This window comes from Cyprinus carpio, chromosome A23 (genome assembly GCF_018340385.1).
Source record: "Cyprinus carpio isolate SPL01 chromosome A23, ASM1834038v1, whole genome shotgun sequence".
Classification (NCBI taxonomy): Eukaryota; Metazoa; Chordata; class Actinopteri; order Cypriniformes; family Cyprinidae; genus Cyprinus; species Cyprinus carpio.
Genome location: NC_056594.1, coordinates 10,180,333 through 10,206,726, shown reverse-complemented (window position 1 = coordinate 10,206,726; position 26,394 = coordinate 10,180,333). Strand labels below are relative to the sequence as shown.

The window sequence follows — 26,394 nt, the reverse complement described above, 5'->3', positions numbered from 1 at the left end:
ATGCTGCAGACATCTTGATTTTAAATGTTGTCAGTTAACAAAGTAATCTCCTGCATTGTTTCACAGTGCCAGATCACTGGCTCCTGGTGTAAGACTGGTGTGGCTCTTATTTAATGGTTGAATATGGGTTAGAGTTTCTTCTAGCTTTAGGGGGTTGTGTTTTTGTGTGTGTCTGCACCCGTGAGTGGGTGTGAGCGTGAGTACTTCTCTGTTGGTTACTTAGACTCATTACATAAGGCGCTGAACAATTTATGTAAATCTGGCCCCTGTGTCTCTCCCTTTTAACTTTAGCAGATTGGGTTGGGTCATAGTAGTCAGGGCTGGTCTGGGCAAGGCAGACCTGGGAAAGCTCATTACATTTTCAACAGTGTCTTACTTAATGGCACTAGAGCACACTTGCTGAAAGGTTTGGGAAAACACGGATCAATATGAATATTCAGCATAATCTCCAGACCATCTGCCTCCTGCACACTGAACATAACTGCATGGTTAAGCAGTCTCTTGGTGAGGGAAATCTGGGGCTGCATAGATGCTTAAACAAATGTTTCTGATGCCAGCAAGTGGCCCCAAAATATGCAAATATGCTCAAGTGCATATCTACAAAAAAATAAAATAAAAATAAAATAAACAAAATAATAATTATAATAATTCATAATTCATGTTCAGAGGCTATACTGTATTGATGCAATGATTACTTTTGAGGGAGAACTAATTCACTAGATTTGCAATGTGGCATTAGTGGCATTATATTTACAGTTTTTCTGGATACACTACAAAAGAAAAAATAAATACTTTTATTGAGAAAGGTCACATTAAATTTCTCAAAAATATCAGTAAAGAAATGTATACAGTTACAAAACATTCTTATTTCATGCTTATTTAAAATGTATCACATTTCTATTTCTGCTACAATATTAAGCAGCACGACTGTTTCTACATTGATAATAATAAAAAAATGTTTTTTGAAAATCAAATTAGCATATTGTGATGATTTCTGAAGGACCATGTGACACAGAATACTGGAGTAATGACTGCCAACAATTAAGTTATTTTAAATTGAAATAATATTCATAAATATTATAGTATTTTTGAACAAATAAATGCAGCCTTGGTGAGCATAAGAGACTTCTTTCAATTTAACAATGATTATTAATTTTGGATGGACAAAAATGCTTCTGTTATCTGCACAACCATAAATGGAGGAGACAGTTTTACCATTATTAGCCTATCTTTTATTTATATATATATACACACACACACTGTATATATAATTTTCAGATGATCCCTGGCACTAAACACATAAAAATGTAACTGTGGTTGATCACATTACATGGCGCCCATACTGTATTTTCTCATCTAAGTAGGTGGTTCTTGGCCAGAATAAGCTGCAGTGAAGACCAGACTTTTTGCTGTCCTATTTGGGTACATGAGACTAACACATTCTAAGTTTGTTGTATGTTCATACTGTATATGTTGCATTTTTGGATAATTTGCTTTCAGCTACAAATAAGAGCATAGTACACTCAGCTCTGTTAACACATTTTACTATGTTTAAATAAATTCTTCCGATCTTCCGCCAAAACTAATGTAGAACGGGTGAAAAATCCCCATTGATTCTGTCTGGGCCTTTACATGACTCCTGATTATCTCTAGACTGTGCAGATCCTTCCTTTTGTGCATATATGCAGTGCACCAGAGATAAAGAAAGGAGGGGGAAAGGAAGGCTGGGGTTAGTGAGTCAGCATGAAAATGATGACACCCTCTATGTCACTCCTGCACATAACTGCCCATATCTGCCTACACACATACTCTCACAGCACGCTGCATACCCCAGACTCATCACCATATAAGCAGTCTTGCATAGCCAGACTTTGACTAAACTGTATACGGCCTAGTCCACATTGCAGCTTCTTCAGAGCAAGAATCATTATTTATATAATTACTTATCTGATTACATTAACCTGGCAAAAAGACTGATGAAATAAATGACAATAATGACAAGCATGAAAGCATGATAAGTACATTTAATTTTTTTTTTATTAAATCTTAATCTTAATCATTTTTATTAAATACATTTCCAATAGTTAATATTCCAATATATTTATCTACCCAGTGCCTAAACTTTGTTTCCAAAAACACTGTGACTTTACTCCTGGATTTTGCATACTCAGTCAGTGTTATTAGACCTTGCCAGATTGTGAAAGTTCTTTCCAGTTTTTTTGTTCTGTATGCATCAAACCCACAGTGAATGGACCGTGGGTGGTCTGTGGGCGTGCCGTCTGAGGCTGAGACTGTCATCTAAGAGAACATAGGGACATATACAGAGGCATGCTGGGAGATGGAAAAGAGAAATAGAGAAAGATGAAGTAAGAATATGGCATTAGGGCCAAAATAATAGAGATAGAGAGGAAACTCTGCTAGTGTAGAGGTGTTTGTGAGTAAGTGTGAATAAGAACCAAGTGTGTGTGTGTGTGTGTGTGTGTGTGTGTGTGTGTGTGTGTGTCGGGGTATAGCGAGGCCAAAGGAGCTTTGTGGGAGTCAGAGGCATTTGTAGGTTTCCATGGCAACTATGGGCCAATGCAGTGGTCTGGATGGCTAGAGATACAGTATATGTTATATGCATCACCATCTGTGAGAGCACCCATTCCTCATACTATATACTACACTGTATGTTCAGGGAATTTAGTCGTGTTGCACTCGAAAACAACTGACCTGTCCGTTTAGCATAATCAATATCGCAAAGACCCTGGCTAATACTTCATTAATGAGAGTAAGGGAAGTGTGTGACTCAATTAAAAAACAAAAGACCTTTGAATTGAGGTGAAAATGTGCTGATACGTTTGAAAGCATTAGCTTGAAGCCGTCTGACTGCAAGCTCAGTCCGTCTCTTAAGGAATGCCCACTGTACTCTGAGTTGCTGCCCACACAAGCACTTTGAAGACTGTAATGTGTTATTCTGTCTGTGTGTCTCTGCAGGCTTCCTCACCAACCCCATCATCCCGCATCATTTGAATCCTAACGCATCAGCACTGCAGATCTACACAATATCCCGCTCAGTTTTTCGCCCCCTCTTTGCTCTCGTTCTCTGTGTCCTGATGGATTGGAAGCGGCCCGATCCCTCGTTCTGTTGACCCTCGGGGTGAGGGGGTTGAGTGGAGAGGACAGGATTTCTCCAAATACACTAGAAGTGTCCTGCCGTTGTTGTCCCGATTTCCTCTGATGGAGAGTTAGAAGAACGGGAGGAACTACCGGGGAGGGAGAGGAGTGGAGGAGCAAACTCAGAACCAAAAAACTCAAGCCAAGAATCATCACTAATACTGACCTCGTGTTGCTGAAACCTCCTGGACGAGAAGAAGTCATTTAGATCAAACATCGTGGACCCAACAAGCTAAGATTTAAGATGTCCACAACAGCAACCATGGGTGAGATGGCAAATAGCGCAGTGGAGTTTTACCCCAAGCGGGGTGGAGGAGGTGCAGAAACCAACCATGCTGGAGACTTTGGGGTGACACTGGAGGAGCTCCGCTCCCTGATGGAGCTGAGGGGACCCGAGGCCTTGCAGAAAATTCAGGACAGCTTTGGAGATGTAGAAAGCCTTTGCCAGAGACTCAAGTCTTCCACCAGTGATGGTGAGAGAAATGTTTTGCTTGATTTCTTGAGGTCATCTCATACATCTCATTTAGTCCCTACACTCTTCAAAGTAAAGTTCCAAAAGGGGGTTTCACAGCAAGGCCATAGAAGAACCAATTTTGGTTCCCCAGAGAACCTTTCAGTGAATAGTTCTTCACATAACCATTTTTCTCAGTGTAAAGACCTTATTTCACTATAAAGGACCTTTTGTGCAATGGAAAGGTTAAGTGAATGTTAAAGGATCTTCATGGAACCATAGCACATTGTTCCCCATCAGATAGCATATTTCTCTTTGAGCTGGTTAAAGACACCTTTAAACCCCTAATATTTCACTTTCTTTCCTCCTTTCTCTTTATTTCTCTCTCACCTCTTCACACTACTTGTCCACCACCTCTTTCTCTCACTCGGCCAGCTTCCCACTCTGAGTGCATGCGTTGTGTTGGGTTGCTAGGCGACGGTGCTGTCGGTGGTGAGGTGGGTGTAGAGAGAGGGGTTACTGGGTAAACAGAGTTGGAGAGACTCACTCACTAGAGTCAGTGACTTGAAAGGTCCCCGCAGTGATCACAATTCTTGGCATATCCATCCATCCTATTCTGACTCGTAATTGCATGAGTTGCTGTGATGTTTTATACGCCATGATGACTGCAGATGAGAATTTAGATCACTGGAGATAATGCTCAGTCATGAGAAACAGATAAACTCCATAAAACTCAAATTGGATTGTACTGATTGTGAGCATTTATAGATTTATGACAAAGCTATTGCTTATAGTTCTTATGGATCTTTTGTTTTGTCGATATGATAAGCTCATAATTATTTTCATGTTAAAGCCATTTTTTACCTTTTATTTAGCCTTTTTGTCTAAATTAAAAAATAATACACTAATATTTTCAATAGTGCAAGTTCAATTTTGGCATCACAACATTATAATGTACAATATAAAAAAATGAGATTTGCTAAAGATAACATTTTAACAGTGTTATTAAATTATTAGTGGTAAGATTATAAGATTAATTTTAAATGAGTGTTAGATTATGGCAAAAGTTCTCTAAATGTATAAAATAGAGCAAATGAGCATGAACAATTAATTATCCAATTCCTCAGAAAAGTCTGTATGGGACAGACATACACATATATTGCATTCCTATTAGTATCCTTATGAATATGCTGTATTTAATATTGCATGAAAAATTGTTTAAGGCATTATGGCTGTTTTTTTTAAGAGCACATAAAAATAAGAATTTACATCAGGAAATTTTATTGCTCAAAGGTTGATTTTTCATAGCTCATTGTAATATTATATTTTACTCAGCTGTTTCTCCTTAGATTCCTTAGGGGAAATATGAAAATGTTGTCTATAGAAGTAGACCTGGAAAAATTAATGTACAGTAGGTAGTTAAGATAATTTGGTCTTGGAAAAACTGATGAGAAATATTTGAGTTCAGTCTGAAATCTCTGACTTTTGGCTATTATTTTGACGCTTATCATTTTGTTTTATTTGTTTTGATATTGTTTAGATCTCTTCTGAAGCACTTATGAGATAGATGAGAGATTGCAAAGCAAATGTTTTTCAGGAGAAACATCTGAGATATTACAGAGATTTCATGTGTGACTTTTTTTCCCTGAAGGATGACAGTTAGGGGTGAATGCCTACCGTGCAGTTTTTGCTCAGTGGTTCTAGTACTGCATCCTGCTGTTGTATAATGAGTGCCTCACCCCACCCCCCACATCCGCTTTAAGACCACAAACATATTCTTTGAACGTATTCAAACATTGACCCAAATGTTTAGCCAATGCACTGAAACCCGTTGTTCACACATGCATACCTAAAAATTACTATCGAACTAGGAAACCTCAAGGAGGCGATAGAGTTAAATGTCTCCTTAAACTGGATGTTATTTTTCAGGTTTCAGCACCTGTAGCTATAAACAAATTGACATGCTTTAGTTCGATTCTCTTCAAACTGCTGTTTTGAGCTAGAAGGAGAAAGTGGACAATAAAAGAAGACAGTTGGGATAATGCTCATTTTAGTGTCCCTGGTGGCCACACTGAGAATGCAATGCATAGTTGTGTTGTGTTATGAACTTCTTCCATGCACTTCCAGCAGTGATTCTCATTCTTTTTGACGCCAAGGCACTCTCACAATATCCTCAACAATAATCAGCCCTATGATGAAAAGTTTTTCCTCCCTATTTCTTTCTAATATTTTTTGTTGGTTCACAAATTCTACCAAACAAAATATTGTAAAGCTTGGCATAATTGTAAAAATAAAACTAAAGTAAACATAACATTTTAGTCAACTATATTAAAAGATAACTTTTCAGTAATGGATTCCAGAAGCATCAAGTATCTTTGTGAAGGTGGATCGTATCAGTATTGCTTTGTCCTGTTGTGTGACACTTCCTCAGATTTAAAGGGATACTCCACCACAAAATTTTGTCATTAATCACTTACCCCCATGTCGTTCCAAACCCGTTAAAGCTTTGTTTCGTTCGTCAGAATACTCCATCTGTCATCAGATGTGCAATCTGGGTTATATGAAGCGACGGGAACACTTTTTGTAAGCGAAAAAAAACTTTAATCAACAATTCCTTTGTCAACAGTCTCTTCTGTGTCTCTGCATATCACCATATGCTGTGTATGCTCTTCTGTATCATCCACGCCACAAGGATGCGCTGTTTTCTTTCAGATCAAAGCTAAATACACGTAGAAACAGCGCATCCTTGTGGCACGGATGATTCAAATTTTTCTATTGACTGATCACATCTAAATGTTTCAGTTGGCCAAATTGAATTAATGTGAATTTAATTTTATAAATTCACTAGAAAATGTTGAGTTGGAGAGGTTTTTATTTTTTACAGTGTGCTATGTTGAAAACCAAAACTGAAATTAGAATCGTACACACAAAATGCTGCCTGAAAAAGTCAAATTTGACTTTTAGATTTTTGTAATAAACATTTTCAAAATGCACCAATTAATATAGTAACATGTCGAATTTACAAATATTCTTTGACAAATTAGAAGTAATGCATTTCCCGCACATTCAGTTGAGAACTAGAGTCGTCTCTGAAACAATGCAGAGACCTAATACATTAGGGCTACGTTAAAATAATTTTGATTTTAAATGATTTTAAAATAGAAATATATGAAATTATAATTTTTCCTACTTGTCCAGATACAGGCAGACCCAGTTCCAGAATCAAATTACTTGAGAGTTCTGAAATAAGTTAGGGTGCTCTAGCCTTAATGTAGACTACATCTATTTTAACCCATTTTTGCCGTGTCCATTGTTATGGTTATCACTATCATTGCAATGCCAATATCAATATCTTTGTATTTATATGGGTATGTCACTTCTGAAACTTTGCAGTGTGTAAGCGATCATGAAAAAAGCAAATTTTCCGAATTTAATTTCTAGGTTAATGTATTTCATTTCTCACAGACCTAAACCTGAAATGAACTAAAAGATTTCGACACCTCCACTGCAATGTTCCCTCTAAGCTGCGCGCGCGCGCGGCCGCGCACTTCTTCCACCGCAGCCGCGCAGAAGAAATAATGTGCCGTGCACACGCATAAATGAGTTGGGAAAGCCATTTGCGAAAGCGAATAAATTGCAATGCTCGGATAAACCGCTACAGAGTTGATATCACGATAGAGTTAGAACCGGTGAATGTGGTTAGTTTCATAGAAAAGGAATGTGCGGCAAATGAATCGCTGTAGAAACCGAATATTTTAATGGTTGCGTACGAAATAGCTCAAATCGTGCGCCGACGCAAACGCAATGACGTGAAATAAAACGTCATCATGTATTAAAGAAGAGCGGCTTGATTAAGTGCTGGAAATAGCGGACGATGGGCACAGAACGGTAACAAAACTCAGAGACATTTACAGTCACACACTGGTGTAGTTTACATAGCTATAGAAGAATTGACGTTCACGTTTTTTTTTTTTTTTAAATATTTAACTTACAGATCTCAGTTTAAATGCTTCAGTTTCTATTCTATTCTATCAGTTTAAATGCTTCAGTTTCTATTCCTTCTATTCACCATAACATATGATATCCATAACATATGTTCTATTCTATTCTATTCTATTCTATTCTATCAGTTTTAATGCTTCAGTTTGTTTTGATATTATATTATGTTAGGCCTATATTATAAACCTAATAAATAATTGACCTTGTTTTTAATGGGGTCTCTGCTCATCAAGGATGTATTTATTTTATCGAAAATACATAAGAAAAAAACAGTATTATTGTGAAACATTATTGCAATTTCTAATATTGGTTTCCTGTTTTAATATACTTTAAAATATAATTTATTCCCGAGGAGCAAAGCTGAATTTTCAGCATCATTACTCCAGCCTTCAGTGTCATATTATCCTTCAGAAATCATTCTAATATGCTGATTTACTATCAGTGTTGAATCTGTTGTAATGCTTAATATTTTTACTTATTTTTTATTTTTATTTTTGGAACATGTGATAATTTTTTCTTTGATTCTTGGATTAATAAAAAGTTAAAAAGAACAGCATTTATTCAAAATAGAACTCTTTTCTAAAAATATGTCTTTATTATCACTTTTTATCCATTTAACACATTCTTGCTGAATAAAAGTATTAATTTCTTTAAAAAAAGAAAAAAAATTACTGACCACAAACTTTTTAGTAGTGTATATTGTAACACAAAATTTATATTTTGAATAAACACTGTCCTTTTTAAATTTTTATTTATCAAAGAATCCCCAAACAAATCACAAGTCCCCAAAAAATATTAAGCAGCACAACAGTTTCCAGCACTGATAATAAATAAGCATATTAGAATGATTTCTGAAGGATCATGTGACACTGAAGACTGGAGTAATGATGCTGAAAATTGCTTTGCTTCATAGGAATAAATTATATTTTAAAGTATATTAAAATAGAAAACTTTTATTTTAAATTGCAATAATATTTCACAGTATTATTTTGTGAAATAATATTCAGTAAGTTTTATTAGGTAATCTAAAATGTACATCATTTAGTCACGGGTCAAATCAAATACAAATAGCACATTAAAGTTAAAAGTTACACACTTTTTTTTGTGTGTGCGCTGTACAGGTCTGTTATAAACGATGTTTTTGCACAGGTGGCCGAAATGTCCGCCCAATAGAGAAAAGTTTTGCTCAGCAAGAAAAAAAATTAGAGGGAACATTGCTCCACTGGTGTCATGGTTAAGAAGATGTGAATGCTTTCAGACTAGCTTTATGTATGGAGATAGCTAACAGCTATTATCAGGGACTACTCTGTTGACAGGTGATAACAAAACCTGATGCTCCTGATACTAATAGTCATACAATAGGTGGAGTTTGCCTCTAAGTGGATGTGGAAGCTGAACTAATCCTGTTACATGGCCATGACAAAGCAGAGACAATAGAAGAGGAAAGGAAACCAGAGGGGGCGGAGATGAAGTGATGCTGAATAAGGCTGACACTGTGAAGATGAGGTCCTGAAAATGGAAGTCCATTAGTGTCTCTCCCTCCTCTCCAGCAATGCATTTCAGCTGAGCTTCGGACCAGGGATCCACAGATCTCAGCCTGCTGCTATAAACACTATTTTCAGTGCAAGGCGTGGACATATCAATCTATCAGCCTGAACATACACAGATATCTGTTCTGCTGCAGCAGGACAAGGAGATCTGAGAGCAATGGGGGGTGGAGGGTGGAAAAAGAATGAGAAAGAGAGTGGTTAGGAAGGAACAGAAGGAGAGAGAAGGAATTCTGGTACAGCTTGCCGCATTGTCAAGGACACAGCAAGGGGAGATGGCGAGAGAGAGAGAGTGAGTGAGCGGGGTGGGGGGAGAAGGAGGTGGGGTGTTTGAAAAGCAAGAGATTCTTTAAAGCGAATGGATGCGGGCATGGCTACTCAGCAGTTTTTCTTAAAGGGACAGTTCATCCATAAATGGAAATCTGGTATTCATTTACTCAGCCTCCTGTTGTTCCAAACCTGTATATCCTACATACACTTACAAACATGTATAACAAACAACCTTCTGTTAAACACAAAAGGAGACATTTTGAAGACGTGCTGGTCACTCTTTTCCAGACAGATAAAATATCTAGAGATTGGAACTTTAAAACTTAAAAATACTGATAAGTATCCTTAAAGTGGTTCATATGATGTCTGCTGTACAATATTCCAAGTGTTCTGAAATCATACAGTACAATAGCTTTGAGAGGAACAGACCAAATCTTACAATCTTATTCATTGTCAAGTCCCTTCTAGTGACCGTAAACAAATCATTCAGATCGATTTTGTGATCTGGATCAGTCAGAATCATTTAGATTCAATTTACTAAAAAGATCCGACTCAGGAAAACAGTTCCTTTAACCAGACATAGCTATTTCTCTCATAAATGTGCCAAGGAGATCTATAAGTGAGTTTTTTAGTGAATAATCACTTACTGTAAATTTCATTTTTTTTCTCTCTAAGGGCCTGTTCACTGCTGCACCCAGCTAGTGAGTGAACTAGGTCAGTCTGATTCATGAACAAATCAGTTCAATTGATTTTGTGAACCGGATCAGTTGGATCTCTTTAGACTGATTTTGTGAACCAGATCAAGCAATTCATTAGCAAATCGTTTGGATTGGTTTTGTGAACCAATCAGCCATTCACTGAAAAGATCTGATTAAAAAAAACAGATCCCTTCACGAATCAGACATAGCAGCTTTTCTCACGAATGTGCCAAGGAGAGCTAGGAATATTTTCAATGAATAATTAAAAATCAAAAGACTTGGAATACAGTGCTCGTTTTGTATAGATCACTTTTTGATACTTTTTCTTTTGTGTCTTTGTTAAAGCTTGAAAGGTCCCCATTCATTTTACTTTCATGAAAGTTAAAAAATATCTACATTTCTCAAGAAGGTCATTAGATAACATGCACTAACAATGAGCAATATATTTCTTAAAGCATTTATTAATCTTTGTTAAAGTTTGCTATTAAAAATAGTCACACCAAAGTGCTTTAACTAATGTATGTACAACGTCTGATTCAAACAATTTATCAGTGAATGTTGAAATTGACATTAACTCGGACTAATAAATTCTGTAGAAGAAATGTTCATTGTAAGTCCATGCTAACTAATTAATGTTAATAAATAGAACCTTGTTGCAAAGTGTTATTTTTAGCTGCACTGTCCCTCTTCAGATAGCATGAGTTTGTCATCTTCATTCATCTTCTGTCCTTCCTGACTCTCTCTCTCTCTCTCTCTTTCTCTCACTTTGTCTTTCATTCATTTGTACACTTCTCATCTAGAGTGTTGTATAATCATGCATTCAGTAATGGAAATAGCAAGGTTTAGTGCTGGTATGGAGTGAGTATGATCAGTGTATAACCCTCAGGAGCTCTTGGCTACAGTCAGCCTGATGCTCTGACTCAGTGGAGGTATACATACCAGCCCATACATTCGTCCTTTGTCCACCTAAAGAATTTTCTGGTTGGATTGTCCTGTCCTTATCTGTCCCTGACTGAAGCATGTTCACTGCACACTCATAGGCTGACGTCAATAGTGCCTCATCCAGCTGAGCTGTAATGCTGGGTTTCACTCCGGGTGACTCTACTGACTTCAACACTGACTGAAAACATCATGAATTTTCTCTCAGGCTCGAAAAGACTCACTGTCTGCAAAAACAGCTTCCACAGCAGACCAATCAAAAATCTATTATAAGGCTCACGCGGACCACACCAAATCAACAACATCATCTGTAGTTGGGCGAAAAGGTGCCCAAAGACAGGAAGTTGAAGAGCAGCATGATTTGTGCTTGATGTCTTCATCACCATGGAAACTGCACAAATCTGTGAAAGAGAGAGTAAGAGAAAGACTGAAAGACATAGATGGCTGGGGAAAGGGGAAGTGGGGGCACTGGGCACATTAAACGCAATGTGTCTCATGTCTTCATATCCATTTCTCTTCATCCTTCCTGTCCTCTCGGCACCTTATTCTATGTAGGAGCCTTTTGAAATAAGCCGAAACATAAGATTAATTATTTACATCAGAAATTCAATATATGTGGATCAGTCTGCATCGTTTCTTACTTTGGCACAATCTGCTTTAACAAATCGATATGTTCTAATATATTACACTTCTGTCATTATGATCAGTTGTTTATGTTTTATTGTATTGTACACATGCAATATATTGTGTTATTTGTTTTTTCTTTGTGACCCTCATTTGAATCTCTGAGATTGTAAGATGGCTAAATGTGTTTAAATGTGTGGTGATAATAGGAAAGGTAAGCAGTGCAAATGCTATTAAAGGTGTGAGTTAGCTCCATGGTGTATTTAAAGCTAGTGTGTTTGTGTGTGTATGTGTGCTTTTGTGTGAAATGGTATTGGAGTTGTTCACTGTAGGAAATTTATTAATTATTTATTCATATAGTTTTTTTTTTCAAGCTGTAAGGATTGGATTGGTCCAAAGTGCACTGATGAAAGACTAGAAATGAAGAAGAAGAAGAAGAAGAAGAAGAAACAACTACCGTGATTCTCTCTCATACTGATTTTTTTTTTTTTCAAAAAGACGCCAATATTAAATTCTGACTTCACTAGTTCAGGTTATTTTTTTCAGTAACTTTAACCTTGAACTGTTGTGCGATGTCCACCTTATCATTAAGCTGCATCTTTCCCCACTACATTTGTTTGTGTGTTCAGCGTCCACTGGCCTGTAAGATGATAGTTAAAATGTTGACTTTTGTGTTGCAATATTGAAAGCCTTTTCTGAAACCTTCAAATCTTGTCCTATCCTGTAGCTCAAACTGTGGAGCATGACGCTAGCAACACCAAGGTATTGGGTTTGATTCCCTGGGAAAGCACGACCTGACAATATGTAAATTTGTACCTAGAAATGAAATGTAAGTCACTTCGGATAAAAGTGTCTGCCAAAATGCATAAATAGAAATGCAAAGTCTTAGATTTCATGATGGAAATCTAGGTGTCAAATCCATATTGAGGAGGGGGAACAAAACGGATATCCATAAATGCATTCCACTAAGTAGGAATTAAGCTGATTATTTTCAAACTATTTATTAACATAAATTGAGAGTGTTGATATATTTAATGAATGACACAATTCATTTTGTGATTCTAGAAGTTTCAAGAAATGTATAGTCTTCAATAAAAGCAATAATTAGTGATGTTTAGTTTTTATTTATCACTTATTGTTACGGCCCTCAGAAAATCGTGTAGTGCATAGGTCTTCGACCCACTGTCCTGCAAAGTTTATTTCCAACCTGGTTCAGCACACCTGGCCTGTGACTTTTCAAGTGATCTTGAAGACCTTGATTAGCTGATTCAGGTGTGTTTGATTGGGGTTGGAGCTGAACAGTGGGTCCCCAGGAGCAGGGTTGAAGACCTATTGTGTGACATGCACAAACTCGTTTTTTTTTTTTTTTAAGCAGCTTTAGACTATTATTTCCATCCAGTCAGAGGATATCAAACATGTTGTTTTCATCACATATTGTTGTCATGTGTCTTCTACATTTGTTAAAAAATATTTAATTTAATTCAGTTTAGACAATTATTTTCTGTATTTTATATGAATTACACTGTATTTTTACACTCTATAAATGTGTTCATTTAAATTTTTTAATAAATCACACCCTGACTGTATATCTTCGTCATTAGAGAGATCAAGGATTTATCAGTAAAACTTTATAGTACCCTTGTCAAGACGTTAGTTTGGCCAAAAATGCTTCTTGCCAAAAGACATTGGCGCTGAAGACCATTAAAATCCAAATTGCGTCAAGAGCCAATCTGCAGATAGCAAACACAAGCATCTCATTCTTAATGACTGTTTAAAAAATAATGTGTTCTACATTGGGTGAAGCCACATGTACAGGATGTTTCAAACTTAACAGGAAAGCCCGGGCTCTGAAATGAGAAAAGCACACTAAGTTCCTTAATGGTATATCCTGCTCATTGCCTTGGGGGTGAGGGTGCTCATGCATTACAAAATTGTGATGACCTCTGTTTGACTCCTCTTCTTTTCCTTTCAGGTTTGTCAGATAACCCGACAGATCTGGAGAAGCGCAGACAGGCATTTGGACAAAACTTTATACCCCCGAAAAAAGCCAAGACCTTCCTTCAGCTGGTGTGGGAGGCATTACAAGACGTCACCCTCATCATCCTTGAGATTGCAGCCATCATCTCCCTAGGCCTGTCCTTCTATCAGCCACCCGGACACGAGAGCGAGGGTGAGAGAGAGAGGGAAGCTAGACAGGGATGTTAGAGGGATGAGGTATGTAGAGGAAGGGAGTTAAAGGGATGGTGTGGGTCGAGGGAGGAGGGAATGACGGATAGAGAGTGGGAGGGAAGAGAGAGAGAGAGAACTGAATCAAGGGAGTGTGGGAGGAAAAAGGTGAGAATGAAGGTGAGAAATTAGAGTGAGAAAAGAGGATGTCAAGTAGGAATGCAGAGAAAGAGAAAATTAGTTTAAGGGTGCTTGGGAAAAATAAACAGTAAAATATGCAGCTTCGTGGCAAAAAAACTCTCAAAGATTTATACAATCCCACATTAAGTGCTGCATAATCTATATGTCACTCTGCATACGGAAGGCATAATGTACAACCAGCAGAGAATTATTGCAAAATAAACCCTGGCAGGGTGATCAGATTTCTGAAAGGGTAAATTTTTAATATTGCCAGCTGTACTGCACAGTATCCTGATAATTACATTGCTATTACATGCTAACATTAAATACTGATTTGAATATATATACATTTTTTGATTTTATTCTTTATTGTATCTACCAGCAGTATAAAGACTGCAACACTATTACAACATTAATTCATATATTAATATTAATCTGCTGTCCAAGTCACTTTTTCTTTAAATTAGTTAGCATAAGATATTTAGCTACAATATAAAAAAGCTTCTTCTATTTTAAGGTTTTCCTATCCAGTTTTTCCTATTCAGTTTGTTGTTCTTCCAAGTGATATTTTTGTTTGCTTTAAATGGGGACTGCTGAGCATCTAGTCATCTGTCAAAAGTGTTATGCTCACCATACACTAACCTTAAAATGTTTTTTTTTTTTTTGCATGATTTTAAAAAAATCTCTTATGTTCAGCAAAGCTGCATTTATGAATCAAGAGTACAGTAAAAGCAGCAATGTTTGTGCTCCAGATACATTTCTTATTATTAATGTTGAAAAGTTGCTGCTTGTGGAATTTTTTTTTTTCAGATTCTTTAAAATATCATGATAATACACTACATTTTTCAGATATTGACATTAGCATTTCTTTAATGTCATTTGATTCAATTTATGTTTGAAACAGAAATGTTTTGTAACATTATAAATGACTTTTACTGTCATTTTAATCAATTTAATTGCACAATTAAAGTAATAATTTCTTTCTTTCTACAATTCTTCCAAACTTAAAGAATTGATGTATGTATCAGTGTATTTAAAAATAATAATAATAATAATAATGAAGTGCCCAAGCTCGTCAGTCAGCTAATCATTTTGAGTTGCAAGAAGACAGCAAACTTGTCTTGGTATGAAAGGAGAAAAGCAATTTGAAAGACATTAAAGAAAGGTTTATCTCAGTATCTGAAAAATGAGTGTGTTGTCATGATATCTTCATGATATTCTAATCAAAAGAGCTTTCCTTAACCAAATTGTGCTATGCTAGTTAGCTTGCTTATTGAAAACACAAAGAATTTACCATTTTTTGCCTCTTTAATAAAATGTGTTATGTTTAAATTGTTTAAAATATATTTTATGCTTATGATGTGGTATTTAAATGAAATTAATTAGCATATTTCGATTTTTAAGAATAAATACATATAAAACAATGTTTTATAGTTTGTAATCAGGCAACAAAAAGAGTGCCCAATGATAGCTATGGGCTCCAAGGATAGCACACATACAGTACGTCTCCAAGATATCTGTTAAAGAGCGCTTTATCTGGAAAGCATCTGCTTCTAGCATCAACTGCAATTGATCAATAAGAATCAAGTATTCCAGACGCCCATGTAATAATGAACTCTTGAACCTCTGCAGGTTGTGGAAGTGGGTCAGGAGGAGGTGAAGATGAGGGGGAGGCAGAGGCAGGATGGATCGAAGGTGCAGCCATTCTACTATCCGTCATTTGCGTGGTGCTTGTGACAGCTTTCAACGACTGGAGTAAAGAGAAACAGTTCCGGGGACTGCAGAGCCGCATCGAGCTGGAGCAGCGATTCGCTGTGGTGCGCAATGGAAACGTCATCCAGATCCCCGTCGCCGAGATGGTGGTTGGGGACATGGCCCAGGTCAAATACGGTCAGTTCCCTGTTTTGCTGGGCCTAAAGAATGGAATTAATGCTTAGATTAGGCTTAACCCATCTAATACGAGGAAGGTGTGGATTAACACTGGGGTATTTTTAGAGTAATGTTCATAGTGTTCATTTCCACAAATCACAATGGGAACTCATTTGTTGATATACCCTGTGCAATATAACCATGCTTTTTGGGATATTAAGGATGCTTTGCCGATCACATGATATTTATTTGTCCCACTTTTGTTTCCTCTCTCAGGTGACCTCCTACCTGCTGATGGGGTCCTGATTCAGGGAAATGACCTGAAAATCGACGAGAGCGCTTTAACTGGCGAATCAGACCATGTGCGGAAGTCGGTCGACAAGGACCCCATGCTTCTCTCTGGTAAGCATGTGAACATATGTGGATCATACAGTAGATGTTGCTAGACCATATATAATGGTGGCTTCAAAATGTTAAAAAAAAAATGCAAAGTGGTCAATGTGGTGGAAGTTATCAAAATGGCTTAAGTTAGCAAATGAGCTAAAAATTGCTGACAGCATAATTTTAAGGACAGTCAGTCAGAATCTGCTTACTTTAAAGAGCTTGAGCCTTTAAGGTGGCAGACAGTATACAGTAACCGCAGCACTTATAATAAACAGAACATTATTGTCTGTAGGTGTGAATGCTAATATTGTTATGACTATAATTTTCTGTATAGGTATCATTCTTAGTGTGAATAGGCCTTTATTCTAGAAGCAAAAAAGTCGTTGTGTATTAAAGTAAAATCGTTGTTAAAGGTTGATGCCCATCACTCTCCTTAAGAGACTGGTCAACCTTTCTTGAAAGTGTCTGAAGTAGTTTGGTATTCTCCTCTCGGCTGCACTCCTTCAGCTGTCAGTCAGCTGCACAAAGCACTCGGAGCGTCCGCATTCTGTGTGTCAGAATAACTGAGATGCTGCAGTGGCATCCAGATGTTGATAATTAGATCTAAGAATCTCTGTTTCCTGCTGTGAGCACTGGTGCATGCCCTCTCCCTTCCTTCTTGCTATTCTTAGACACTTGGGATGATAACTCCATTCTCATCATGAGGCTGTCCTGCTCTATTGATGATATTATTGAATAATATCCCAATTAAATTTTTGTGAAGTTGATGCATGGAGGCTGTTGTTGTGTGCAGTCTGGAGTCAAATGCTAATGATGAACTGCAGCAGGCCAGACTGTCTGTATTAGAAGATAAATAGTCAATGTCTAAAAGGAATTGTTGAGAAAATGTGAAAATAATCACAGAAATATGTCTTAATAACTGTCTTTGGTAACGTCACTTTGTTTAGCCAGTTTGAATTTGTGCACTAAATGTAAAATGTTACTTATTTAGAAAATAAGAGAAAAATGTAGGGTGGTTATTTATTTATTTATTTATTTATTTTTGTAAAGCAACCTTAAGCTTTGGAAAAGCACTATATAAATTATTACAGAAATTGGTAATTTTCTTGTAAAGTGGCTTTTGAAAAAAAATAATTTAAATTAAACTATTATTATTATTAAGCTCAAGGTCACAAAATTACAATTATTTCATTGTTTTAATTTTTTTTTATTAATTTAGACATTATTATTATAGAAATTTGTCACTTTCTTGTAAAATTAACTTGAGCTTTTAAAAAACAAAATTTTACATGAAACGTTGTTACTAAGCTCTAGGTCACTTTACAAGAAAAATACAGTTATTTAAATTAAATGTTTTTTTTTTATTAACTTAGACATTCTAAATATATTTACTGGCATAAATATAAAAGGTATGATTTAACTCTAACATGTAGTTTTATGCTGACTTATGAAATGACAATCTTTGAAAAAGAAGGATAGAACATAATTTATTGATGCTGCAATGCATGCTGGGAGGTCACAAATCAGCAACATTGTTCAATAGGAAATTATTTATTTACACTAGTTCTATGAGGCTAGTTGGGACAACCTTTGCAGAATTTTTGGGAGGTCTATCCATTTATGCTACAATAAAATATCAATCATTCATATCTACATTGTGTCTTTTCCTAACTCTGTCTGTCTCTGTCTCAATCTTTCTTTCTCAGGTACCCATGTGATGGAGGGATCAGGCAGGATGCTGGTGACCGCAGTTGGAGTCAACTCTCAGAGTGGCATCATATTCACTCTACTGGGAGCTGGAGAAGGCGAGGAGGAGAAGAAAGAGAAGAAAGGTAGGTGTAAGAAGAAAGAGCATCAAATGCCAACCAAAACACACTGTAATACTGAAGCTGAAGAAAATGTTGAGACTGGTGTAGGATATAGTGAGAATGACTGCACACGTTGTGAGTAGCACTACCAGACAGTGGAGAACGGAGAGAGAGGGGGTGGGAGATCCTTACATAAGAGAGAGATGGGATGGATATGAATGGAGGACCAGTGGGCTCGGAGCCTGCAGGAATATTTATGAATGGTAAGACGAGCAAGAAAGACAAGCAGAGCTCCACTGCTGCAAACTTTATGGCCCATGTCATGGGTAATTTAACCTCCGGCCAACAGAGAGGAGACTGGAGAGAAGGGAATAGAGAAGGATTATGAGTTATATTGGAGTAGGCCGATTAATTATTCAGAGAAAGGGAACGAAAGAGAGAAACAGAGAGAGGGAGAGAGCAAAGGTTGGATGTGGGTGGATGAAGGATGAAGTGGCGCCATGTTCTGTTACTGTCCCACTGAATCGCTTTATATGTGTCATCAGCCACCGAACAGACTTAGAACTGCCTCACAATCACAGCTGAATTGTCTTTTTTGCTTTTGTAATATTTATACATCTTTTCTGATACCCATAATTATAGATTTGTCTGTACTTTTAAAAGAATGCACATTATTGACAAATAATGCCAACAAAACATTTTTATTCACCATTCAAGATTTGAAGTTAAAATCTATATGAATGCACAAGGGATAGTGTATATTTAGTTTTCTTTCGTTTTTTTTCAAAAGTTTTTTGCAGTCCTGCAGTGTGATTTTTTTAAAAATATAAATATTTTATGTGGCTCATTTAACAGGAGGCCATAAAAACCACAGGTGTAACAATTAGGACTATCAATTATAAATATATGTTCATTTTTATTTAAGGTTTAGTTTAAATTAAAACTAAATGAACTAAAATTAATTAGTTTCAGTTTTAGTTTTAGTTAACTATAAGAACTCTGTTGCATATATAAATATTTGCAGAGCAAAGCCCCAAATGCTGGTAATTCAAAGACATTATTTAAGAGTAACTCATTGAGTAGATCAATAGATTGTTTGCTTCATAAAGTAGATTCACACTAGAAATGTGCTTTTATTCCTTCTGCAGTATTTTTATTTTATTTTAGTTATTTTTTATTATTGATCTATGTCTTTGGCCATTGCTCTGTTTCATAGTTTTTCATGCACCAAGAGTGCTGCATTTTAGGACATTATAAGTGAAATGTAGCTAAAAACACGTCTCAAGATCCCTCCGTTCTGTTCCATTCTGTAGCTTGTGAATCTTTGCTGATAATTAATCATGCTAAATTAACTAGATTATTAATTTACTAATTTAACTAAAATGTTGACTGCCCAAATAACTGTTTCACAAGAATTAGAAAACAATCTTTTACATGAAGTAGAATCGTCTTGCAGGAAGTCACATTGTAGGATACTGATGAAGTACACCAGTACATGTAATTTCATATTAACAACCTACGTACAGTACATGCAGTTTTGACTTTTTTCAGTTTTCCTTAGTACCATATGATCATCATTAATTTCTCTTTTATTTTTGCCTCTACACCCACTCCTATCCTAACAATTTCCCACGACCCCCCTCCTCCACACCTGCATTATCCCTTTGTTTCGCTATCCAATCAGAGGACAGTAGTTACTCACTAACAACTATGGCCAAACCAAGTGGCATCACCAATGGTACGTAATCCACAGCCCTGTTGTTCTGAGTCCACTGGTGTTACAGAACACCTTCAGCATAGATGAAGTGACTACAATCAGTACTAAATAGAGTTGAATTAGCCCAGAATTGTGGTGGAGTGCATTCCCAGGTTTAAAATATCATAGTTCAAGAGTCCAGCTCAATGTGTATGCTATATGTTTGCATTTGTGTGTCTGTTTCCATAGTTCTGTGCACTCTCATTTTCCCCACTCAAGAACACTGTGTGCCCTGTCTCTCATTCTGTCTCTGTCTGTCGCTTTTTATTCCCTTGTTTCCCCTCTATCTCTCTCTCTCTTTCTCTCTCTCTGTCTTTCTCTCACAGGCAAGCAACCAGAGGCAGCTGTGGAGACCAATCAGAATAAAGGTACCACAGGGATAGTAGAGTAGATGAATGGAGAGAATGAGGGGTTAATTGTTTTCTTGTCGTAGAAAATTTTTGTGGACTCCTCAGCTACGTTGTTGCTATATGAGGATAGCAACGGGAAATATAAGCACTAATACCATGTATGCACACAGCCACATGCATAAAGAGGCAGAAACACACCCTTTGTGTAACATCACACAGGGTTGCTCAATGGCATACATGACGACCGCTTCCTTGCGTAGTACATTGTATTCGTAGTTCATTGTTTCCGGTGTCGAGGAAAAGCACCCAAACACATTTTGCTGAATAGTGCAAGCTCTGTAGAACTCGAGAACTTGTTGTGGTCCGACTTTAACCGATGTCAGTGTTTATGCTGTGCCTGTCTACATTTGTCTTGCTTTCCTTCGTTGTGTGTCCAGTGTATGTGTGAATGCCACTTTGAGTGTAAATATTCGATGTGTGGCATGAAGGTATTCAGGGCTTTGAATGAGTCTCGTTCTTGCCGGAGGATTCTCACGATGCCTCTGAGTTGTAGTCCATATGTAGTGACGCTAAATCTTGTCCCGCCCACCAGCCAAAAAGCAGGATGGAGCTGTTGCCATGGAGATGCAGCCTCTGAAGAGTGCGGAGGGTGGAGAAGTGGAGGAAAGAGAGAAGAAAAAATCCAACGTGCCCAAGAAGGAGAAGTCTGTATTGCAGGGCAAACTCACCAAACTGGCTGTACAGATTGGCAAAGCAGGTGCGTGGGACTTCATGTGGCCAATTACGAGGTGATGTCATATGGAAAGATAAATCACCTCACTCTGACACACTTACACTCTGCTTTGCCGATCCTATTGTCTTTTATTTTTATCCTCATACAAAGCTATATTTATTGTTGAACAATGTTACTTTTAAAAGTAAAGTATGACAATATTCTATTACTTCTTTAAAAAGTAACTATTTGTGCTAGATTTATTTTATGGAAAGTAACATGTTATTTTACTTTTGTTAACTGAAAGGAAGCACTCGCTAATTGTGTTACATTGTTACTTTTTATGGAATGTAACTTATTGTGTTACTTTTGTTACATATTCTCTCAATTAATTGAGTGAAAGTGCGGATTAATTGTATTACGTTGTTACTTTTTATGGAAAGTAAGTGTTAAAAGTTTACATGATAAATTTTATGCTACATTTTTCACTGTTTACTGAAAGGAAGCCCTCGCTAATTGTGTTACATTGTTACTTTTTATGAAATGTAACACATTGTGTTACTTTTGTTATATATTTGTTACTTTTTATGGGAAGTAACATGTTAAATGCTTGTGCTACATTTTCTCAGTGATAAAAGAAGTACCAGCTAATTGTGTTACAATGTTATTTTTCATGGAATGTAACAAATTGTGTTACTTTTGTTACATATTCTCACCAGTAATGGAGTGTAAGTGATTCATTTTGTTACTTTTTATGGAAAGTAATGTGTTACATGTTATGCTACATTTTGTCACTGTTAACTGAGAGGAAGTACTGACTAATTGTGTTACGTTATTATTTTTCATGGAATGTAACACATATTACATATTCTCGTCCATTACTGAGAAGTGCTGACTAATGAATTTGGTTCTGTTACTGAAATTAATGTGTTAAGTTACATTTGTGCTATATTTTCACACTGTTAACTGAGCAGTTACTGACCACTAACTGAAAGTGAAAAGAGTTAAAGTGTTGTGTCAAGTATGGTAACCCTTTTTGGCAGTTTGTGCGACCTTTGGGTTACAAGTCCAACTCACTAACCATTAGGCTGCAACTTTGTAATGTTGTTACTTTTTATTATAAAAAGGAACATGTTAAGCACAAGTGTTTCTCTCACAATCACAATAGTTTATTATGCACACAAATAATTCTCATAAAAAAGACAAAGATTTTAGTTTATGGCACCTAAAATGTACCCCTATTTTTATTTTTGCATAATAAATGAATTAAATAATTAGAAATTAATCTTGATAAGTAATTTTGATAAGTAATCCGTTAGTTTTAATTTTAGTCAATAGATTGATTTTAGATTATTCTGCAAGTATCATGAAGATTATTTATTATGCTGTTTTGTTTGTAGGTCTTGTAATGTCAGCCATTACAGTTATCATCCTGGTGCTGTACTTTGTGATCGAGACGTTCGTGGTGGAGGGGCGGAGCTGGTTGCCTGAGTGCACGCCCATCTACGTGCAGTATTTTGTCAAATTTTTTATCATCGGTGTGACTGTGCTGGTGGTAGCTGTGCCTGAGGGTCTTCCCCTTGCTGTTACCATCTCCCTGGCCTATTCAGTAAAGGTGAGAGAGAACAGGTGCACTGTGTGTGTGCGTGTGTGTGTGTGTGTGTGTAAACAACAAATTAATTGAATTGTAGAGCTAACAGATTACATAAGCAAATTTGAAAAAAAAAAAAAATTCTCTCTGGATGTTTTTTCATGTAATATATTTAGCATGTTTTGCTTTTGTCAACACTGTTTTTTCACCACCCAAATCTTCCATTGCTGTTAATTCAGAAAATGATGAAGGACAATAACCTAGTGCGTCACTTGGATGCCTGTGAGACAATGGGCAATGCCACTGCCATCTGCTCCGACAAGACCGGCACCCTTACCACCAACCGCATGACTGTAGTGCAGTCCTACATCAATGACCAACACTTCCGTGAGATCCCGGACCCCAGCCAGATCAACCCTAACACCCTGGAGATGATTGTCAATGCCATATCTATCAACTGCGCCTATACCTCCAAGATCATGGTGAGAGATTGGATATGATTAATAAAAAAAACTGATATCAACTAATATCATCCAGCCACAGCTAATTTAAGCTGGTTAAGCCCTGTTCAAAATGGTCTTCAGATGGTCTAGCTGGACTCCCAGCCTGGCCAATCTAGTTTTTAGCTGAAAAGTGCCCAAAACTGCCTGTGTGTAATCTGTGAAATTTACAGTAAAAACATACAGCAGTGGTTGCCAGAAATGTACTATAAAAAATATGGTAGCACCTTTTTAGGGTTACAGAATTAACATAAATTTACTGCAAAAAGAAAAGAAAGTATATTCCATTAACTGATATAAGCCTAATAGTACATCCTACTACTCTGTTTTGTACCTGTATAATATACTGATAACCAAGTCTGTACATTTAACAATATTTTACTGTAAAATTACTTAAAATGTCCCCTTTTAAAGATATTCACCATATATAGTAAGGGAACTTGCCGTTAACCAAGTAACAGATGTACTGTAGAATTTTACAGCATTTTACTGTATTTTAATAGGCTGGGAGACTACAGCATGCCAACTTAGGCTGTTAAGATGTTTTTTTGTTTGTTTGTTTTTGTTTTGTTTGTTTTTTTTTACAGGAGAGAAGCTACTGTTATACTGGCTTGTCAAATACAAATAGAAACTTTTTCATCCATTTTTTTCATTTTCTCTTCTCGGTGTCCCTTGCTTCATTTCAATTCTCTTTCAGCCCCCGGATATGGAAGGTGGTCTGCCCAAGCAGGTTGGTAATAAGACAGAGTGTGGTCTGCTGGGCTTTCTGCTGGACTTGAAGAGAGACTACGCCCCTGTGAGAGAGCAGATCCCAGAGGAGAAGCTTTACAAAGTCTACACTTTCAACTCTGTACGCAAGTCCATGAGCACTGTGGTGCAGATGCCAGACGGAAGTTTCCGGCTCTACAGCAAAGGAGCTTCTGAGATTCTTCTGAAAAAGTTAGTAAAACACAACAAGATCTGGGAATTATAACCGTAACTTCAAACGTTGTTGTTTCATTTGTTGACTGTCATTAAACACCTCTTTTTGTCCTTCCTGCTTTCTCTTTTTCTACCTCAGGTGTTCCTCGATACTTGGTGCCAATGGTGAAGCAAGAAACTTCAAGCCACGGGACCGAGATGAGATGGTGAAGAAAGTGATCGAGCCCATGGCATGTGAAGGCCTGCGAACCATCTGCATCGCTTATCGTGAATTTCCCTGCGACCCTGAGCCTGACTGGGATAATGAAGCTGAAATTGTCACCGATCTGACCTGCATCTCTGTCGTTGGGATTGAGGATCCCGTTCGGCCTGAGGTACAGTATGTAGTAAGAACATGTATCCTATGTCCTTGGAATGCGTTTTCTCCTTTCAAGCATTTCTCTGCTCCCTCCGCAGGTCCCTGAAGCCATTCGCCAGTGTCAGAGGGCAGGCATCACTGTGCGCATGGTCACTGGCGACAACATCAACACAGCACGAGCTATTGCTACCAAGTGTGGCATCATTCAGCCCGGGGATGACTTTCTGTGCATGGAGGGTAAAGAGTTCAACCGAAGAATCAGGAATGAGAAAGGAGAGGTTTGTGAAAATTGAATTTCAGACATCTCAGCACCAAACCAATACAGACTAAACTGAATCATGGATGTCTGGGCTCTGCGTACGTGCATGTGTGTGTGTTATAGATTGAGCAGGAGAGGATTGATAAGATCTGGCCCAAGCTCAGAGTCCTTGCACGTTCCTCCCCCACGGACAAACACACTCTCGTAAAAGGTGAGATTCTCTATCTACTCATTCTCAAACCTAGAATCTTACTGTACACTAGCAGGTATGGTATGGGGATTATGTATTTTCCAAAACTGTTAAACTAATATTATATTTATATTTTGCAGGTATGGTATGGGGATTATGTATTTTCCAAAACTGTTAAACTAATATTATATTTACGCCTATTATTAACATACTGGCTGTTTATTAGTATTTATAAAGCACATATTCTGCATGACCATATTCTACATCCCTAATCCTACCCTATACCTAAACTTAACCAAAGATTATAGAATAGCCAAGACGTGTCACTTATATAGTTTTGTATGGGGGAAAATGCAACGCTCAGTATGGCTGGTAATCTGTGAAATCATTGCGTCACTGCAGCTGCCGTTAGAAGTCCTGGTTGCTATAGAAACATTCAACGTTCTGAGATGCACGCTTAGGACTGCGCACTGGCTGGTCTAGCCTGAAAACTATTTGAGCAAAATAAACATCATTTATGAGACAGTTGTCAGATTTCATTGGTGAATTAAAAAATTTGAAATTTAATCGTAAGCTTGGTGAACAGTTTTGGAGAATCTGATGTTTCCCCATTCAGAGAGATAGGAGCTGCACTTTAATTCCAGAGAGGCGTTTCAAATATGCCCGCTGAGTGAAATGGCTTGCCTTAAAGGGACTTTGACTTGACTTAACTATCTTACTAACTATTAATAAGCAGCAAATTAGGAGTTTATTGATGCAAAAGTCATAGTTAATGGTTTGTTAATAGTGAGAATTGAACCTTAAAATAAAGTGTGACCATTTGTTCAAAATCGTAATCCCTTGCCAACAGCTCTACACACTTTGGATCAAACTGACATCTAGATTAAAAGATTTTAAGACCACAAGAAACTTGTTTAAACATTACTGTTTTTTTTAATGTTTTTAAAAGAAGTATCTTATGCCAACCAAATCTGCTTATGTTATTAATATTGTAAAATATTATAGCACTTACACTATATGTAAAATATTATTACAATTTAAAATGACTGTTTTCTGTTTTATTATATTTTAAAATGTAATTTAATGCTGTGATGGAAAAGCTGAATTTCAGCAGCCATTACTCCAGTCTTCAGTGTCATAAGATCCTTCAGAAATCATTCTAAAATGAATATTTGGTGCTTAAGAAACACTTTTTATTATTATAAATGCTGAATAAATATTTTTGATCGGTTTAATGCATACTTGCTGAATAAAAGTATTTCTTTAAAAAATGACTGACTTATTAAAAGATAAATTTGACACTCAGTAAGGCGTAACATACAGTCAATTAAAATGTATCAGGCTGATGAATTCATGTTGTGTGGTGACAATAGTTGTATTCAGTGATTGGTCAAGGTTATGTGCTAGCTGGTAATTGTTTGCTGGGTGATGATGCCATTGTGTAGGCATCATTGACAGCACTGTGCTGGAGCAGAGACAGGTGGTGGCCGTAACTGGTGATGGGACCAATGACGGACCGGCTCTCAAGAAGGCAGATGTGGGCTTTGCGATGGTAAGCAATCTGACGAACACTTCCCACTAATCTATTCATATATTCGTCCTTTCATCCAAGAGGTAGTTAAGAGATGAGTAATGGTAAGAGATGAATATTGATTTATTAGAAGCT

The 26,394-nt window shown here is 37.0% G+C and overlaps 1 protein-coding gene across 5 annotated transcripts in view; it reads left to right on the top strand.

Annotated features, from left to right (window-relative positions):
* LOC109048868 (plasma membrane calcium-transporting ATPase 3) overlaps window positions 1–26,394 on the top strand; it is a 56,213-nt gene that overhangs the window by 5,495 nt on the left and 24,324 nt on the right. For 3 of the 5 annotated variants that reach the window (XM_042713002.1, XM_042713006.1, XM_042713004.1), the window contains exons 2-15: window positions 2,977–3,629; window positions 13,657–13,854; window positions 15,663–15,920; window positions 16,176–16,301; window positions 17,990–18,115; window positions 20,174–20,215; window positions 20,790–20,954; window positions 22,310–22,524; window positions 22,740–22,982; window positions 23,698–23,939; window positions 24,061–24,295; window positions 24,378–24,557; window positions 24,662–24,749; window positions 26,174–26,280. In XM_042713002.1, coding sequence (XP_042568936.1) covers window positions 3,401–3,629; window positions 13,657–13,854; window positions 15,663–15,920; window positions 16,176–16,301; window positions 17,990–18,115; window positions 20,174–20,215; window positions 20,790–20,954; window positions 22,310–22,524; window positions 22,740–22,982; window positions 23,698–23,939; window positions 24,061–24,295; window positions 24,378–24,557; window positions 24,662–24,749; window positions 26,174–26,280 — 2,454 coding nt within the window. In that variant the 5' untranslated portion in view covers window positions 2,977–3,400. The remainder of the gene's footprint in view (window positions 1–2,976; window positions 3,630–13,656; window positions 13,855–15,662; window positions 15,921–16,175; window positions 16,302–17,989; window positions 18,116–20,173; window positions 20,216–20,789; window positions 20,955–22,309; window positions 22,525–22,739; window positions 22,983–23,697; window positions 23,940–24,060; window positions 24,296–24,377; window positions 24,558–24,661; window positions 24,750–26,173; window positions 26,281–26,394) is intronic. The other 2 variants (XM_042713003.1, XM_042713005.1) reach the window with 1 other exon arrangement.